We start from the raw sequence: 18,997 nt of genomic DNA, 5'->3' as shown, positions 1-18,997 counted from the left end.
AAAAGCCAATGAGAGGGGAATGTTGCTTGAAGACTATAGGGGTAATTACATTCATTAAGGTCAATAAACATCATCAGAATAACGATAGACAATTTTGACTAATTAGTAGTTCCCGCGATCCTCCTTTTCCAGATCAACGGGAAAGAGTACTTTAAATGATAATAATCGGGATCGGGAATCTGATCTATCAGAACATCCTGACCATAAGATCAGGACTTTATGAGGAATATCCTTATTAGTAAGCTTCAACTAAGTTTGAATCACTATTATTCCTGTTTTGGATGGATTAAGCTCTCCGTGCTAGCTTAAACTATATTGGGTAACTGTCTGGGTTCCACCTGACTATAAATATCAGTATTATTCAAATGTGTTTACCAATGGGTCTCTTGCTAGACCTGAAAGGAGAATGAAATAGTAATTCTCACAAATCTTGTCAAAAACACTTCTGTTTTCAAACCTACACTACAGTCGGAATAAGACATATCTACACCTGAAAGTAACTACTTTTTTTTCTTTAAAATTAGAAGGAACAAAAAAAAGACTCACATAGAATAATACTGCAAAAACCAGAAACAAATTTACATCAATAAAAGAATAAAGTGCGGTAAGACGAAACAAGGAGATAAGCTCTTTTATACCTATACCACTATTTACTCGTGGATTAAGTTGCTTCAATTTACGGGTATTAAATTGAAACAAAAGAATGATGTATGGGAAAATGCATAGGAAACATATAATCTGGGTTATATTTTTTAGCATTTTAGGGTAAAGTAAAGGGAAGCGCTGCTAGGAATGATATAAGTAATCCTGAAATACTTATATTATTTTTAAAAAGGCTTCACTTCACTTTACCCTCCCCCCTCTAATATGCAAATACATAGTCCAAGCTATATTTCCCATGCATTTTGCCCTGTGTCACTCTTCTGTTTCAGCTTAATACTCATAAATGATTGAAAAAAAAAACATTTTGAAAAATGATATAGGTATCAGAGGCAAAGCTATAGCGTTGTCTACAGTAAAGACCATAAGCCTCAAATGTTTTATTATTATTATTTTTTTCTCTCCCAGAGGCAATTCATGTAGAAGGGGTGATCGTATAAACTTCGGAGGGGGTTCGATCGATTGGAAATTGGAATTTCTAGTGCCCTTTGTAAGAGTTAAAAGTGACTGGAGGGCAACTAGCCCCCTCAAGCCCTTTTTCCCCCTAATGCATCTGATAAAAACTTGAGACAGCCATTTTGTACAAAATAGTCCAAAGATCAGATATAAAAAACCCCGAAGTGAACACAACCCCGAAAGCCCGGGGACAGGCGTTGTAAGTTACGCCCTGGGGGCATGTATGGTTTAGAATGGGTGTTCGTATAAACATCAGAGGGGGCTCATTTGATTGAAAATTAAAAGTTTTAGTTCACTTTTTAAGATTCAAAAGAGACCGAAGGGCAACTACCCCCCCCCCTTACGTTCTTTTTTTCCAAATCGTATCCGAAAAAACTTTGAGATAGCTACTTTAAAAATAGTTCAGATATCAGATAACAACAACTCTGGGGATGATGCCACATCCCAGATCCAAGGGGCAAATGCTGTAACCTATTTCCCGGGATATATAAGGTTTTTATGGAAGGGATGGTCGTTTAAACTTCAGAGGGAGGTCATTTGATGGAAAATTGAAAGTTTCAGTTCCTGTTTAAAAGTCAAAAATAATTTGAGGGCATGTACCCCCACCTCCTCCCCTATACACACACTTTCTTTTCTCCAAATCCATCCGATCAAAATTCTGGGATAGCCATTTCTTCGAAATAGTTCTACGATCAGACAACAAAAACTTCTGAGTCAACATAACCCCCAGAGCCCAGGGGAAGGGCTGTAACTTATGGCCTGGGGGTATATTTTTTTTTATGGAAGAGGTGGTCATATAGGCCTAAGTATCGGAAGGGACTCACATGATTAGAAGTTGCAAGTTTCAGTTCCCTTTTTAAGAGTTAAAAGTGATCTGATGGCAACTAGCTAACACCCCCCCCCCCTCAGGCCCTTTTGCCCAAATGCATCTGATAAAAATTTTGAGAAAGTTGTTTTGCTCAAAATAGACCAAAGATCATATAACAGAAACTCAAAGGTTTGCACAACCCCCTACAGAATCCGGTGGCAAGTGTTATAAATTATACCCTGGGGTCAAATAAGGTTTTTAAAAAACTTATTAAAAATACACTCCCCCCCCCCCAAAAAAAAAGAAAAAATTAAAAAACTTATTGACGATATTTTGTTCCGAAAATTATGGGAACTCATCCCTTGCCCTCCATGGTCCGGTTCCTCAAAAACAACTTGTTAACGATATATTATTCCAAAACTTAAGCTGACCCTTGTTCTCCATGGCCTGATCCCGCTCCCCCTCGTAAAAACTTATCAATGATAAATCATTAGAGCTAACCCCTGATCCTCCCTCCATGCCCCCTAAAAAAACAACAAAAAACAATTTATTAACGATATTTTACTTCAAAAATATGGGAGCTAACCCCTAGCCCTCCCTCCATGAACCGACCTTCCCCCTGAAAAAAAATTTAATGCCAAAGCGCCAATGACGCAGTAGGTTTTAGGCTTTTACAGTGAGAGAAGGAGGCAATACTCAAACTCTTTGTTTGTAGTGATTTTTTTTCGTTTCAAGTTCGATTTGCATATTCAATTTAAGTTTCACTTGTTTTAACATTCATTTGTTCATTTTTATTAGTACCTATCGTGTGTTTGTTTGCTATGATTGTTTTTAAATTTTTGTTCGTTTTGGGTTTTGCTCATACTTCAATGGCAAAATATTTTTGTTTGATTTGAGCTTGATTTGGATATTCAAATCAAGCTTTACTCGTTTTAAGCCGTATTCATACCTTTTTATTAGTACCTGCTGTATATTTTTGATATGATTGTTTATTAGTATCTGTTCGTTTTGGTTTCATTTATCCTTTAGTAGTAATTTCTGGTCGTTTTGAGTTTGAGTTATTGTAGTTTTCTATTTCTTCTGATTTTATCTTTGATATGATACATTTACTTTTCTTTGAAAATCTTATTTTTCGGATTTTTTTTCAAATTGATAATGGAAAAGATCCAGAACCGTTTGGCTCAGTTTTGACACTAATCGGACTATTCCAGGTGTGCTGTACTTGTAAGTGTCGCTAGCTGCCATCGTTGCACTCTTTTGAACATGACCGCAACCTTTACGGGGTTAAGCTAGGAATAAGGTCATTCCTTATCTCATAAAACAATATTGTCACTTTCTTTTTCTACATTTTATAGGCTTACCATGTATGCAAGTTATAATTGTCTATTTGCGAGAACTATATTTATAACCCACTTACATAAAAATTTAAATAGTGCAGTAAACACAAGCGAAAATCAACAATAACATTACACACAAAAAACAAAAAAAACAAACAACAATAAATCACTAAAAACACTTAAACAACAATAACATTAAATAAATAATTTTAGTTAAAACGAATCAAGCCATGATGAGGCGACAATCGCCGATACGCTGTTTCCGAAATCTTTTGTGTAAACCAGTCAGCTTTTCAGTAATAATCGGGAGGTGAAACTTATTTATTAATTTTCTATTCCTATACCAAAGAGGAAGATAAAGAAGATATTTACAAAAACGGAAATAGACCACCTGAATATCACAAAAATCCTTATTGCTAAGTATAGGATAAAGCCTAGAAAGGTAAAGAACCGAATGACCTGAAAAAGTAGAATACAGCTTTCCAAGGGCAATGCGATTATATTTCGTCACATTATTTGTCTTGTCGTTAATGTTGTATTAAAAAAGATGTTTTTTGGTTGTTTGACCTGAAAAGACAAGCAAAAGCCAACCTCTTAAAAAATTAGATGCAAGATTATCACATAGCCTAGAGAATGGACTCCTGAATCTAAATGCAACGTGTATCCCCTAAAAGAAATACTTATAAAAATCTCTTAGAAACTAACCTGACTAAGTCGAATTTTGAGTTTTTTTAAGGTTTAAGTGTAATTTTTTGAGGTTTTAAGTTTCTATGTTCACGGGAGATATTCCCTCAAAATAAAGGTTAATTCCAAATAAGGGCAACAGTCGCTAATTGCTATTGAACCTCCGATTTTTTTTATAGCTAATTTGACCTAGTCAAGACCAGAATGTACTTAGATACATTCTCCACACTCAAGTACACCAACAAAAACAAAAATTCTCGGAATTTTGTTGCTACTATTAAGATGCCCAAAATAATTATCTTAATATTAACGAAAGGTTAAAATTTTCTTTTTTAGTAAGATGTAAAATTTGTTAAGTAATGCTAATCGTTGTCTGATACGCGTTTTAAATTTAATACAATGAAAGAAAAGGCTAAAATCTACTAGATTTTGTTGTTGATCCGGTTTAAGAACCAGCACAGGTTTTTCACTAGTACATGTTCACCTAAACAGCTGTTTATGGTATAAAAGAGTAAATAAAGACGAACACCCCACTACGTTATAAAAATAATTAAAATGAAAATGCAATGAGGAAAGAGAGTGAGTTGCAGAAGAAGTCGAATATTACGGCTGTGTAACTAGTAGCTGTCCTCAAGGAAAGGAAAAGTACAACAACGTGCAATAATGCAATAGATTTACCGCCAGAGATATTAGGGACCTGGTTTCGTATTCAAGCGAATTGTCTACCATTAGAAAATAGATGTGAAGTTTTTGAAAGAGAGAGGGTGGCCCAGATACGAATCACTCTTGCCTCTGATACAATACAGAAGCTGGGGATGTGGCGTACATTCTGGCAGGGTCCCAGCAGCTTTCTGGTTTGAGAAGTACATTTTTTACAGGGGTTACCCTTGAGCTCCTGGGGATACTGCAGGCGACTTTAAAAAGAACTTTCATCCAGGTTTATAAACATGCTAATGAAGTGGTAAAAAATGAGGGTAACATATCTTTTTGGGGGAGGGGGGAGAATGATTATTATCGATGTTATTTTTTGTGATGTTCAATATAGAATTCATTGTATTACGACCTTGTTTGGTCTTAATGAAAAAAAAATTAAGCATGATATTGGTGTTGTAAGGAAAGGAAATTAACCTAGATTTATGCTACTATATTGTGATTTGAATTTTCGAATATTGTGTTGTGTTGTCTTGTTCGCCTTATAATAAATCTATCTATCCATCTATCTAATAAGAACAAGGAATTTAAAAATAAAATCAATAATAAAAGAATCTTAGCTTCATTACTCCATACAAATCTTAGCTAAAAACTGTTAATTTTATTTTTAGCTTTCTAGTCTCTATTCGAAGTTAATTTTATTTTTGTTTAACTTTTTTGTTTCGTTGAGTACAGTTACTTTTGAGTACGTTGTGGCAAAACAGTTCAATTAGTCTTCGTATGCAGTTCACTTTGGCGGTTCCAGTGGCTGTTTTGACCTGTCTTGCACCTGGGGTAAAATCTTAATTAGAATCGCTCTCTTGTCTCCCCCAAAATTTTTAGGCCAAATTTTAAGAAAATTTTCATTCATTAACAAAATTATTTGAGTTTATTAATTTATTTTAATTTATTGTTGTTTAATTACTATTAGTTATTTTGAATTATTTGTTTTAAATATTGTTATTTAATTGTTTTTATTTTTAATTTATTTTATTAATTAATTAAAATTTATTAATTGTTTTCATTTATAAATCGCGTCCTTTACTTTATTTTTACAAAAATAAAATTTCTGAATTAAAAAAAATGATTATTACCGTTAGATTATTTATTTAAAGTTTTGCGTCCCTAATATTTCTGCGCCCAGGGCAAGCGCCTCCTCTGCACCTCCCCCTATAGAATCGCCTCTGTGCCTTTCCTAATTTAATTATCTTCTTTATTATTTGAAATTGAAAATTAGGAGGCTAGAGTATTAATAAGACGGTCTATTATAAAGCTGTTTATGTATCAGTCCTTTTCCAGACTGCTGTGACTCCCGCTGTTGACGTATCCGCTGTTCCTCACGCACCAAAAGCAGGCGAAGAATATGGAAAAGGTGTGGTGTTTTACTTGAGGGATGACACCGTGGTTGGTGTTGTTATGTGGAATGTCTTTAATAGGATGCAAATTGCAAGACAGGTAATTGCGACTTATGTTGGAATTAAGAATGTAACTTCTTTTTTTATAACCGTTTTTGAGGTTGATTAGTAAAGGCCACAAGGCTTCGGTGTTTTAGTATTATAATAAAGTAATATAGAAGGGGCAACATGGGAATTACTTGTGAGGCTAACGGAGAGGTCAAAGGGTATAATTATTCTGATAGAACAAAATTTTATGCAAAGAGACTTTGGTGGCCCTTTTTTTTTGAAAATGTAAGTATAGGTCGGTTCTTCTGTTCTGAAGAAATAGGTAATGTCTTATTAAGGTGCAAATTGCAAGACAGTTAATTTTGACCTGTTACGGAATTAAGAATGTAACTTCTTTTCTTATAATCGTTTTTGAGGTTGATCAGAGGCAACGCAATAGCGTTGCCTCTAGTAAAGGCCATAAGGCTTCAATGTTTTAATATTATAATAAAGTAATATAGAAGGGGCAACATGGGAATTCCTTGTGAGGCTAACGGAGAGGTCAAAAGGTACCTCTCCGGTACCTCATTTTTTTTGGAAAATAAACAGGTATTTACGACTTATTATGGAATTAAGAATGTAACTTCTTTTCTTTTAATTTATTTTCTTTAATACAAATAATACAGCATTGAAGAAGGGACAACATGGGCATTGCTTGTGACGGTAGCAAGGAGAATTATGTTCAAGGAGATAATTTTTTGGAGATAAAGAGATAATTTTGCAAAAAAGACATTTTTTTTTGCAAAATAGAGGCATAGATTTGTTCTTCCAATTTGAAAAATCTCAAGATCAGCTCTGCCCACTTTACCCAGGTCATGTTGGCTTAAAAGTTAGATTATTGCTAGTGTCAAATGAGGCTAATGTTAAAATAGGTTATTGCTAATGTCATGAAAATAACATTTCTGAATAATTCTAATGACAAAGAAACTAGCAAAAAATTGTTGTTTTTCTGATTTCTTAGTAATTGATAATGCATCAAAATTCTGGTTAATCATACTATTCATAATTATTTTAAACGGCCAAAAGTCAGCTTACCGACTGAGAAGAAAAAAACCAGCACAAACTGTGTCAACTAAATAGGTATTTATTGGCTAAGGTATACTTCTTTAAACTAATAGTTCTTAATATCTCAATTGCCAAGAATAAGATAATGCGTAGCAGGAGAACTAGTTAAAGAGGCTACCGACATTTTATATTTTAGAGGCTACCGATATTTTATATGAAGAGGCTATCGACGTTTTATATTTTTATGTTTCGCCTGTATTTCCTGCACTTTATAATAGTTTTCTGGTAGACATTGGGTGTAGCTAGGATGAGGGGTGCACCAGCCCTCGTCCCATCACTAGAATCCCCAAATTAAATATAAAATTAGTCAAATTTCAAATTAACGCTACACTACCCTGGTCTTCAGAAATTGAGAAATTATATTTCTACTCATTACTGAGCGTGCAAGTAGAAATGAATACCGTTGGATGTTTTTTGCCAAAAATGTCTCAATAATGCAAATTTATGTTGTGAATTAAATTTTCTTTGCAGTAATACAAAAATTTTGCTCGTATGAATTAATAATTAAATGTATTAAATCATTGAATAAAATTTATTCGTTTAAGGCCGTGATTAAGTGAACTTGAAAACATCGAGCTTCAAAATTGAAGTTAGGTTAGCCTTCTGTCTTTTAATTCTCTAGAGACCGTCGATTGTCAAAACTTGAAATAGCACCAATTATCAAGTCTTGTCAAAGGTTTTGATAAACAGCTTCCTTTGGCGAGAGGCTTCAGCCGAAAAATAGTAATATATTTGACTGCGTCTTGCAAAGCTTGGTTACCGACCAAGGGAGAAGAGAAAATGAGCAAAAGAGCACATTCTCAAGTACAAAATGCCCATGTATATGCAACTGTGACGGCATGCATGGAGTGCATTTTAAAATTTATTGTTTTTTCCACTTTTTTTCCTAGGGATAGGCTATTTAAAATACCTCAGTTGATTAATTCAAAACTAAACACCAAAATTAGTTGAAAGCTTTCTTCGAGGATTCTTAGAAAACCAAAATTTTCTTACGAATTAAATTGAAAAAAAAAATTAACTGAAAGTAAGGAGTGACATTAAAACTTAAAGCGAACAGAAATTACTTCGTATATGAAAGGGACTGCTTCCTCGTGAACGCCCCGCTCTTTACGCTAAAGTTTTTTTTACTGTTTTAAAAATGGAGTTAAGAGAAAGAGTCGGACTTTAGCGTGAAGAGCGGGGCGTTGATCAGGAAGCAGCCCCTTTCATATATGAAGTAATTTCTGTTCGTTTTATGTTTTAATGTCACTCCGTACTTTAAGTTAAAAAACACTTGTTTTTATTTAATTTAATTTCTAACCGTTTTTGAATCAATGCATGTTTTGATTTATGCTCTCAGCAAATGAATAATTAAAACGAAATTTGCCTATTTTATTTTTTTTTGCTAAATGGCTTCCTCATAGTTTTGATCGAATAATTTTGAGAAAAAAAAGGAGCGGGGATGGAGGTCTAGTTGCCCTTCGATTTTTTGGTTACTTAAAAAGGCAACTAGAACTTTTAATTTTTAATGAATGTTTTTATTAGTAAAATTATTAGTAAAAATAAATTTTTATTAGTTAAAGATATACGTAACTTACAAATTAGCTTACGTAACGAACTTCTGTATTCTCATATTTTTACTACATATATGAGGGGGTTCACCCCCTCGTCAGTACCTCGCTCTTCACGCTAAAGCTTAAATTTTGTCCCAATTTCTTAAGAATGACCCCTGAATCACAAAAGCCGTGGAATAAATAGTTGAAATTTCTAAAAATACTTTAGCGTAAAGAGCGAGGTATTAGGAGGAGATGAGCCCCTCATATGCGTAATAATTTCTGTTCCTTTTAACAGAAATTATTACGGAATATTTACAGGAATTAATATTTACAGGAAAATAATAAAAGGAATATTCTGTTCCATTCAGTTGAAAAAACTTTGTCATATTTATTTTTTCATTGTTTTTTTAAATAATGCTAGAAAATCCTGCGCTCCCTTCATGGAAATTTTCTTACCCCAATGACAAATTCCTTCAAGAAAAGTTCCCCAACATATCCCCTTCTTCTCAACCCCTGCCCCCAACCAAATTAAAACGCCCCTGAAAACGTCTGTACACTTCCCAATAACCATTACTATATGTAAGCACTGGTCAGTCTTTGTAACTTGTAGCCCCTCCCACGGGGACTCTGGGGGAGTAAGTCGTCCCAAAAGGCATAGTTATAAGGATTTTCGAATACGCTGAATAAAATGGCTATCTCAGAATTTTGATCCGGTGACTTTGGGAAAATAATTAGCGTGGGCCGGGGGCCTAGGTGCCCTCCGATTTTTTGGTCACTTAAAAAGTGACTAAAAAGCGAGAGTGACCTCTCGCAGCATTCTAGGACCACTGGGTCGATACGATCACCCCTGGAAAAAAACAACAACAAATAAACACGCATCCGTGATCTGCCTTCTGACAAAAGATACAAAATTCCACATTTTTAAACAGTTCGTGGTAACGAACTGTAGTAAGGAGCGACCAGGCTCAATAGTAACCGAAACTCTGAAAAAATGGAATTTTGATACCATTAGCTACATCAAAAGAATGGAATTTTAAAGCTGATTTTAAATATATAAGTTTCATCAAGATTAGTTTTACCCATCAAAAGTTACGAGCCTGAAAAATTTGCCTCATTTTAGAAAATAGGGGGAAACACCCCCTAAAAGTCATACGATCTTAACGAAAATCACACCATCAGATTCAGCGTATCAGAGAACCTTGTTGTAGAAGTTTCAAGCCCCAATCTAAAATGTGGAGTTTCGCACTTTTTGCCAGAAGACAAATCACGGATGCGTGTTTATTTGTTTTTTGTTTTTCCCAGGGGTGATCGTACTGACTCAGTGGTCCTATAATGTCGCGAAAGGGCTCATTCTAACGGAAATTAAAAGTTCTAGTACCTTTTTTAAGTGACCAAAAAATTGGAGGGCACCTAGGCCCCCTCCCACGCTCATTTCCCCCCAAAACAATCGGATCAAAATTCTGAGATAGCCATTTTATTCATCATAGTCGAAAAACCCAATGACTATGTCTTTGGGGATGACTTACTCCCCCGCAGTCCCCGTGGGAGGGGCTGCAAGTTGAAAACTTTGACCTGTGTTTACATATAGTAATGGTTACTGGGAAGTGTACAGACGGTTTCAGGGGGATTTTTTGGTTTGGGGGGATATTTGAGGGGGGAGGGTTACCCGGGAGGATCTTTACATGGAGGAACTTCTCATGGGGGAAGAGACTTTCAATGGAGTGGGTGCAGGATTTTCCAGCATTATTAAAAAAAAAAAAATGAAAAAATAAATATGAAAAGTTTTTTTTCTACTGAAAGTGAGAAGCAGCATTAAAACTTAAAACGAACATAAATTATTACGCATATGAGGGGTTTACCTCCTCGTAATACCTCGCTCTTAACGTTAAGTATTTTTAGTAATTTCAACTATTTATTCTACGGCCTTTGTGATTCAGGGTTATTCTTAAGGAATTGGGACAAAATTTAAGCTTTAGTGTAAAGAGCGAGGTATCGACGAGGGGTGAGCCCCCTCATATACGCAATAAAAACATACGAATATGGAAGTTCGCTACGTAATTTAATTCGTAAGTTACGTATATTTTTACTTACGAAAACGTTTGTAAAAATTATAGTTATAGTTGCCTTTTTAAGTAATCAAAAAATTGGAGGGCAACTAGACCTCCTCCCTCGCTCCTTTTTTCTCAAAATCTTCCGATTAAAACTATGAAAAAGCCATTTAGCCCCCAAAAATTAATATGCAAATTTTGTTTTAATTATTTATATGCGGAGAGCCAGATCAAACCATGCATTAATTCAAAAATGTCCAGAAATAAAAAAACAAGTTTTTTTAAATGAAAGTAAGGAGGGACATTAAAACTTAAAACGAACAGAAATTTCTCCGTATATGAAAGGGGCTTTTCCACCTCAACGCCCCGCTCTTTACGCTAAAGTTTGACTCCTTCTCTTAACTCTATATTTTAAAACAGTAAAAAACTTTAGCGTAAAGAGCGGGGCGTTGAGGAGGAAAAGCTCCTTTCATATACGAAGTAATTTCTGATCGTTTTAAGTTTTAATGTCGCTCCTTACTTTCACTTAAAAAACTTGTTTTTTTTGTTTAATTGTAGATAGGAGCTTGAAACTTCTACAGTAGGATTCTCTGATACGCTGAATCTGATGGTGTAAATTTCGTTAAGGTTCTATGTCTAGTTCTTCGGCGTACCGCATTATTAGGTATTTTAGATATTTGCATCTACCAAGCTCCAAATACTTTTTACAAAGGCGCTGTCTATGTGTGGTAACACTTTTAAGGTGTATACCTTGCTTTGATTTAATTTTCCCCATGATTTCGGCTTTTCTGACTATTTCTCATTTCTAGGTTTCTTCATTACATTGAAATAATTTATGAAAATTTCACACTCTATTTACAAGCAGCTGATTATACCAAATTGTCATTTTGGTCTCTAGGGGCTATTATCGGCGATCTGAAACGATTCTTTCTGGCAACCGACTTGTAAAAATTTCAGTTAGCTGAAAGTATTCTAGGGGACTGTTAGAAAACAGGAAAATACATCGAAAAATGGTTCCAATCATCTTACAGGTCATTGTCTTCTGCTCATGATAGTACCGATTTCGTTCTAAAAGCAATATCCTTTATAGAGTACACTTGTGAAAAAGACCTAGACATTTTCTAAGATTTCTAAGCAATTAGAGGAAATAGAGCAAAATCCTTGCAAACATTTTGTAGCATCTTCAAGAAGCTATGGCCTGATATTAAAAGCGGCATCTTCCGCCAATGAATACTTGAGTACTTTTTAAATATAAATTTTCAATTCAACATGGGATTTTCGAGTTCCACCAGTTCACTTAATCACGGCCTTAATTTGTTGATAAAATTGCAGTTTAGGTTTTTTTTTTTCAGAGTAAACATCAAACGAAAAGAGTAATACCGTTAGATTCCTTTTTTAATTCTCTTTCCAAAATATACTCCCTCAAAGTTTCAAAACGATCGCTGAAGCCGTTTCCAAGATATTGTCAGCAGTTTCAAAAATTCTTTGTTTACTCGGTCACGCTTGTCGTTTTCGAAGTAGACAGATATGGATTTTTTTTCTACGGGAGGACGCCATAGTGAATGTCATGTTAACTATATTGGTTTTCGAAGTAGACTCTTATTTGTAGATTGGGATTTTTTCTACAGGAGGACGTCATAGCTAACGTTATATTAACTATTGTCGTTTTCGAAATAGGATCTTATTTGTAGATAGGGATTTTTCTACGGGAGGACGTCATAGCGAACGTCATGTTATTTATTATTGTATTTGAAGTAAACTCTTATTTGTAGATGGGAGATGGGAATTTTTCTAAGGGAGGACGTTATAGCGAACGGTCTGTTAGAGATCTCTCGAAATACAGCTAATCAGGAACAAAAGGTTCTAGGGCAATTTCTGTGTCCTCTACCTCTACGGCACAAAGTCAATTTACAGTTAGAAAGAAAGAATCAGCACAACCTGGGTCGATTAAGTTAGAGTTTATTGGTTAAGATGTACTTCTTTCAACTAATGACTCTTAATGTGTTGGGTGCCAAGGATAAGAAAATGTGAAGCAGGGGAACTAGATGAGGGGCTAGTTTCCTGTGTAGTTCTGAAGAAAAATAAAATCACAGTGGGAATGTTCTTCTTTTAACTTTGTTTTGTTAATCCTAAAATTCTGAGCAATGAACTTTGGATTGTTAAGAGGCTGTGGAGGGGGAGGGCTGCAATGTGTTTCCAAAATCTAGGGGAGAGGGCAAAGTTGTCCTTTAAAAAAAGGAAAATACAAAAAAAAGGCTTTTTCAAGGAAGACCCACTCGCCCTCAAAAAAGATATTTTTCAAAATCTAGGAGGATGTGTGTATGAACTTCAAGTTTGATTAACTTCACGTTTGATTTGGGGATTGTTGTGGTGGGACGATAGGGTGTCGTTGGTACTGGGACACCCCCATCTCCTAGCTACAGTCAATGTCTACAAGATAACTATCAGTGAATTGCAATTGTCCAAATTACAAAATGTACGAATTGCACGGGAAATTCCAAATAATTTTCATTCGAATACGCCCAAGTTCTTTTAAAAGGTGAAATGTCTTAGACTGCTGCAGACGGTCGTTTTTTTGATAATCTCAAGAATCCCCAAATCATATGTAAAGTTAGGACCTAACAGAAGACAATAAATTTGCCCCAGTTCGTCCTCCCATAGAAAAACCTCTAGCTATAAATAAGATCGTAGATAAGTTTTTGTGCATGAATAGTTACGTGTACCAAATGAGTGCAAAACTGGGCATTCAGGTTCAAGGGCGGAATATTCACTTTGGTACATTCAATTATCAGTATGTTCACTCACTGGCTTCTGAGAATCTTACTCATCTTGTGCCACTGATCTCCGAGCTGACGAGCCATACACGTTGGGACACAGCCGGGCTTGAATACCTGAAATAAAAATGTCTTTTTAAGAGTACTTAAAATCTTTTCACATGAACAATATCTTGGGTTTGGGACATGTAATGATGCGAGTCTCGAAAAATGACAACACTGCTTGGATATAATGAACTAGTTCATAAAGTTCATATTATGAACTAGTTCATAAAGCTCATATTATGAACTAGTTCATAAAGTTCATAAAGTTCATATTATGAACTAGTTCATAATAATGAACTAGTTCATTGCAAGCTCATAAACTGGAACAGCGCAAAACTATAGATTTTTAGGAAGACAAAAAATTGTACTGGGCAAAAAAAGTTTTTGCAACTGCGTCAATTTGAGATAATTTAAGGGCAAGAGGTGAAGTATGTTTTTAGAATCTAGAGGGATGGGATAATTTGTCTGTTCCAATTAGGATGCAAAAAAGACGATTTAATGAAGGACTTTTTAATGAAAATTAGACAAAGAACAGAAGAACTGGCAGTTCAAGGTCCCCCAAAAGGAATTTTTCAAAATTTGGTGGTGGGGGCAATTTTCCCTCATTTTCCATCTCGACGTTACTGAATGTTGGTCGTTGCTATGGACACTGCCATGCACTTGGATTATAATTAGATATACGATATAAATAAAAGTAACTATATTTATAGTTAATGTTCATGGCTCTGCACTAAAAAAATTTAGTGTGCCTTAGAAAAACAGTTTTTTTCATAACTGCAACTGAAAAATTGGATATTTTCATTTTTTTTTATAAAAGTACCATAAAGAGAAGGTACATCCAAAGTTGTGTTCTTTTTTGAGGTGTTCAGCAGTCACTTTCTTGAATCAGCTTATAGGCTTCCACCACAATTGGTTGGGACCACTCCTTCTACTCTTCTATTCATCTGTAATTGGCATCGTACGCTTCTGCTAGTAGATAGGTTAACTCATTTAAAAATTCTATTTCCATCTCTTCCTTAATTTGCCCAATTGACGCTTGCAATGGGCATATCCATCAAAGGTAAGTTAAAGCAGACGTGTCTTTTCCATCTGAGAAAAGGATTCAGTAAAAGCCCAGTCACAATGAGATTTAACTACAACCGAGATTCATCTGGCGCTAATTTGAACGAATCAGATTTATCATAGAAGTTTATGATTGGCTGAAAAACTCTATGAAAAATTCTGATTGTTTTGAATTAGCGCTAGTTAAATCATTTTATCGGTAAAATCTCATTGTGAATGTGGCATCATATTTACTCTTCGGTAGTAAGAATGTTAAAATGTGTGATTTTCATATTGTGTCAGTTTTGGAAAACTACTCCAAATTCTGTTTACTGACTTGTTTTCTATTATATTTTCTTACATGCTCCTGCCAACTTTCGTTCAATTAGATAAGAGGGTGACATGAACTTCTCTCTTTTCTTATCTTTTTTCAAACAAAAAGATCTCTCCTTTGGTAAAAGAAAGGAAAGGATCGATGTAATTTTACAAACCGTTTCTACGAATCGAAAGAAAACGCTTGTACGTAATTTATATTCTTAAGCTGCATAATGTGATCTTGAGTGTAGCCTTACAATATAATTATTGCGTAAATATTGTTCAATTTAAATCAAGGTCTGAAATAGTTCTTGAACTAAGATTTTGATTTAATAGCGTTTCCTTTGTTTTCTTTTTTCTTTCCTTTTTTCTTCCTTTTACCTGTCCTTTTACTTTGTTGGTCTGTAACATTTTTCCTTGGTTGGTTACTTTCTTTGTAAAGTGGCTTACTGACTGCATTGTTCTATGATGAGAGACAAGAATCAGAAAAGTACAAATCACGTGTAAATTATTTGTAATATAAAAATAGACTAAAAAAGTTGTTAAAGACTAAAAAAAATATGCTGGTTTTCGGTTGTGTTGTTGTTGGTTTGTCCGTATTGTTCGATTTTTAAGGTTTTTGATTATTTTTTTTTATTGAGAAAATAATGTACGCGTTTTTTTTTATAACTTTCGCTTACAGCGGTGAAGAAGGGAAGCGGTTATCCTCCCGAATTATTAGTTTTATTCCGTCCGATATTTTCTTTGTCCTTAAAATAAGCCCATTCTCGATCTTTATGTCTTTAATTGTATTTTTGTAAAAAAAAAGCATGAGGGAATAGAAGAGGGTCTAAAATTTGAAAATAATGTATATTTTTTCTTGTCGGAAAATGCAACATTTTCCCGTACATTACAACTGTTTTGGTCTTATGCTGGAGGGGAAGAGGCTGAAGTCCCTTTGCCCCCACCTCTGGCCTCCCTAGTTTCTTCTTAACCTTCCAAAATTGATTCAATAAGATAAGAGCGAGACAGGGACACGTGTCAAGCCTTGTGCTGCATTCCGCCATTTTACGATAGATTATATAAGTATTCCGATAAGAAGCTCTTGTAACCTTTGTTTAAGCTATTCACACATTTGACGAATGGGAAGAAAGAATGTCAAAATGTATTTTTTATTATACGTTGTATAAAAAAGTATCCAAAAGTTTATACTATTCGACTTGTCCCATCTGCAGATTGGCTGATTTTATTGACATTTATTTTTCGTATTTTTGGATTCTCTTTTTGTTTAATAGGTGTTGTTCTTTTCTTTTTATTTTTTTTTCTTAAGTGCTCCATCTAGTTTTATGTTGATTTGACGGGTTTATCAAGAAATAAAATAAATAAATTTCTGAGAAAGACTTGCTAAACTATTGGGGAAGTATTACTAAGTTGGTGATAGTTATGCATTTTACGTTTTAAGCTAAAGTATTCAAACTTTAGCGTTGATAATGAAGACTCCCAATTGAGCAAACTTATTTATTTGAGGTGTAATTACATATATGATAGCATTTATGATTTAATCGGTATTTTAGCTGATGACACAGTGAATTGTTTTAGATGTATGTTGTCGCCTTTCTGAAAGATTCATCTTTTTAAGTCATTTCCCTATCAAGAAGCATTTTTGATTCATCTTTAGCCTTGTTAAAATATTCTTTTCTTCTTTTTAGGTGATTAAGGAAGGGCGAACAGCCAATGAAATCACGGAAATTGTCAAACTGTTCAACATCTACGAAGAACATTGAACTCCTGAAATGTATACCTGAATATTTTGTCAAATATTGTTTCTTAGAAAAATATGGCGTTTATCCAATTCTAAAGCTTACTTAAAATTAGCCAAACAAAAAGAGGGCCACTAAATGGAGATATGTGGTATAAGGTTGGAGGAACTTGAATAATTCAACCTAAACTACTCAGAAAATCTAAATGAAAATATTTCACGCTTCTTGCACCCATTTAATTTCTACTCATACTTGAAAATCCTGATTTTGCTTGTTTTTCTTTTGGTTGTTTTAGAATTTATGAAGATTATAAAGGGGGTTCACATTTTTGTCACTGTTGCCTTATTGAATCATGAAAATAATAAAGTGAAACTAATTGGTTAAATATGACGTCTTTCGTCCGAAAAATTTGAATTTCATCAGCGCGCTGATTCCCAAAGCCCGCTACACCTTCCAAGGAAAATAAATTTTCTTAAGTTGCCGTAAGGTACATATTTTTTTAAGTCCTTCGCCAGCTACTACCAAATGCTGCATAAGTGCACACTGAGGTTTTCATTAAGAATTGAATTCTAGATTTTGTTTCTAATTTTTAAAGAAATGCATAATTGTGTAAGTTTCCACTTAACAAATTCAAAGACTTCGTTTTCACTGTCCTTGATACTTTAAGCTCATATTTGTTGTATCATTTTTGCTCATTGTATTATTGAGCTAAGCGTATTAAGCCTATTTTATTATTAAGCTTATACTTCATTTTCAATGATTTGATTCTTTAAGCTCATACTCATTGTATTATTAAACTCATGGTTCATTTTCACTGTCCTTGATACTTCAAGCTCATATTTATTGTTTTATTATTGCTCATTGGATTATTGAGCTAACTGGTATTAAGCTTATTGTATTATTAAGCTTATACTTCGTTTTCAATAACTTAATACTTTAAGCTCATACTCATTGTATTATTAAACTCATACTTCATTTTCACTGTCCTTGATACTTCAAGCTCATATTTATTGTTTTATTATTGCTCATTGGATTATTGAGCTAACTGTATTAAGCTTATTGTATTATTAAGCTTATACTTCGTTTTCAATAACTTAATATTTTAAGCTCATACTCATTGTATTATTAAACTCATACTTCATTTTCACTGTCCTTGATACTTCAAGCTCATATTTGTTGTTTTATTATTGCTCATTGGATTACTGAGCTAACTATATTAAGCTTATTGTATTATTAATCTCATATTTCATTTCCAATGTCCTTGGTACTTTAAGCTCATACCCATTGTATTATTAAACTCATACTTCATTTTCACAGTCTTTCGTACTTGAAGCTCATATCCGTTAAATTAACCTCATTTCGTTTTTAAGCTGATTGTTAAGAACATTGCATTATTAAGCTAATACTTCACTTTCACTGCCCTTCGTACTTTAAACTCATGAACATTGTTTTGTCAAGCTCATTGTATTATTAAGATCATACTTAATTTTCACTGTCCTTGATGATTTAAGCGACTACTCATTGTATCATTAAGGCTATTTTATCACTAAGCTCCAACATCATTTGCACTTTCCTTGATACTTTAAGCTCATGCTCCAAATTGAGACTGAAGTTCAACAGAACCTAGCCTAGGATAACAATAAAACTATAGTACAATTCAAATTTCAGTGCATAGACGCAGCAAAACTAGATAGTAAAATATTATTTTGTTTCCATGGAAGCTGAGATGAAGCAATAATTTAAAATCATATCACGCCCACTCGACAGGTTCTTTGACCGCTCACCACAATGCCAGTAGAAGATGGTTAAAATGGCGTTAATATCGTCAAAAGCAGGTTTCATTTTTTGTTTCAAGACTTAGGGAAATGCTGTTCAGTACCCTCAGTCAAAGTTTTTAAGGAATGTTATTTCAAGCAAAAGCTACATCCTATATGTTCATTTACTATCTTTTGGCACACGATCTTTCAATATACGATATAAAACTCAGCATTCTGCTAAAAATTCTGATGTTTGACGAAATAGTAGGGTATTTGGGTAGCTTCTTTCGAAATTTTGGGTAGCTTCTTTCAAGCAAAAGTTACATCCCATTGATCTATGTATCGTTTCTCAATATGTGATGCAGAAACTTGGTATTTTGCTATTTCTTATTGTCTGTTTCGTCTTGTGACAAAAAAATTGTCATAAAGTGAAAATTTGAGCTTAAAAACATATTGCTGTTGTGTATGAAACTTTTATTATCATTTCTTAAATAAATCCGTATATCTAATATAAGTGGAAAGTAAATGTAAATAAGGAAAAAGCGTAAATGGCAAGTGTAGAGAAATAAGCACGACAGTGAATAAGAAAGTGGGAAATGCT

General features: G+C 34.1%; 1 protein-coding gene across 1 annotated transcript in view; it reads left to right on the top strand.

Annotated features, from left to right (window-relative positions):
- Positions 1-16,731, top strand: part of LOC136025242 (apoptosis-inducing factor 1, mitochondrial-like) — a 47,559-nt gene extending 30,828 nt beyond the window's left edge. Inside the window, exons 9-10 of the mRNA XM_065701075.1 lie at positions 5,935-6,090; positions 16,589-16,731. Coding sequence (XP_065557147.1) covers positions 5,935-6,090; positions 16,589-16,663 — 231 coding nt within the window. The 3' untranslated portion in view covers positions 16,664-16,731. The remainder of the gene's footprint in view (positions 1-5,934; positions 6,091-16,588) is intronic.
- The last annotated feature ends 2,266 nt before the right edge of the window (positions 16,732-18,997 follow it).

This window comes from Artemia franciscana, chromosome 3 (assembly GCF_032884065.1).
Source record: "Artemia franciscana chromosome 3, ASM3288406v1, whole genome shotgun sequence".
Taxonomy (NCBI): Eukaryota; Metazoa; Arthropoda; class Branchiopoda; order Anostraca; family Artemiidae; genus Artemia; species Artemia franciscana.
This window is presented reverse-complemented; position numbering and strand designations above follow the sequence as displayed.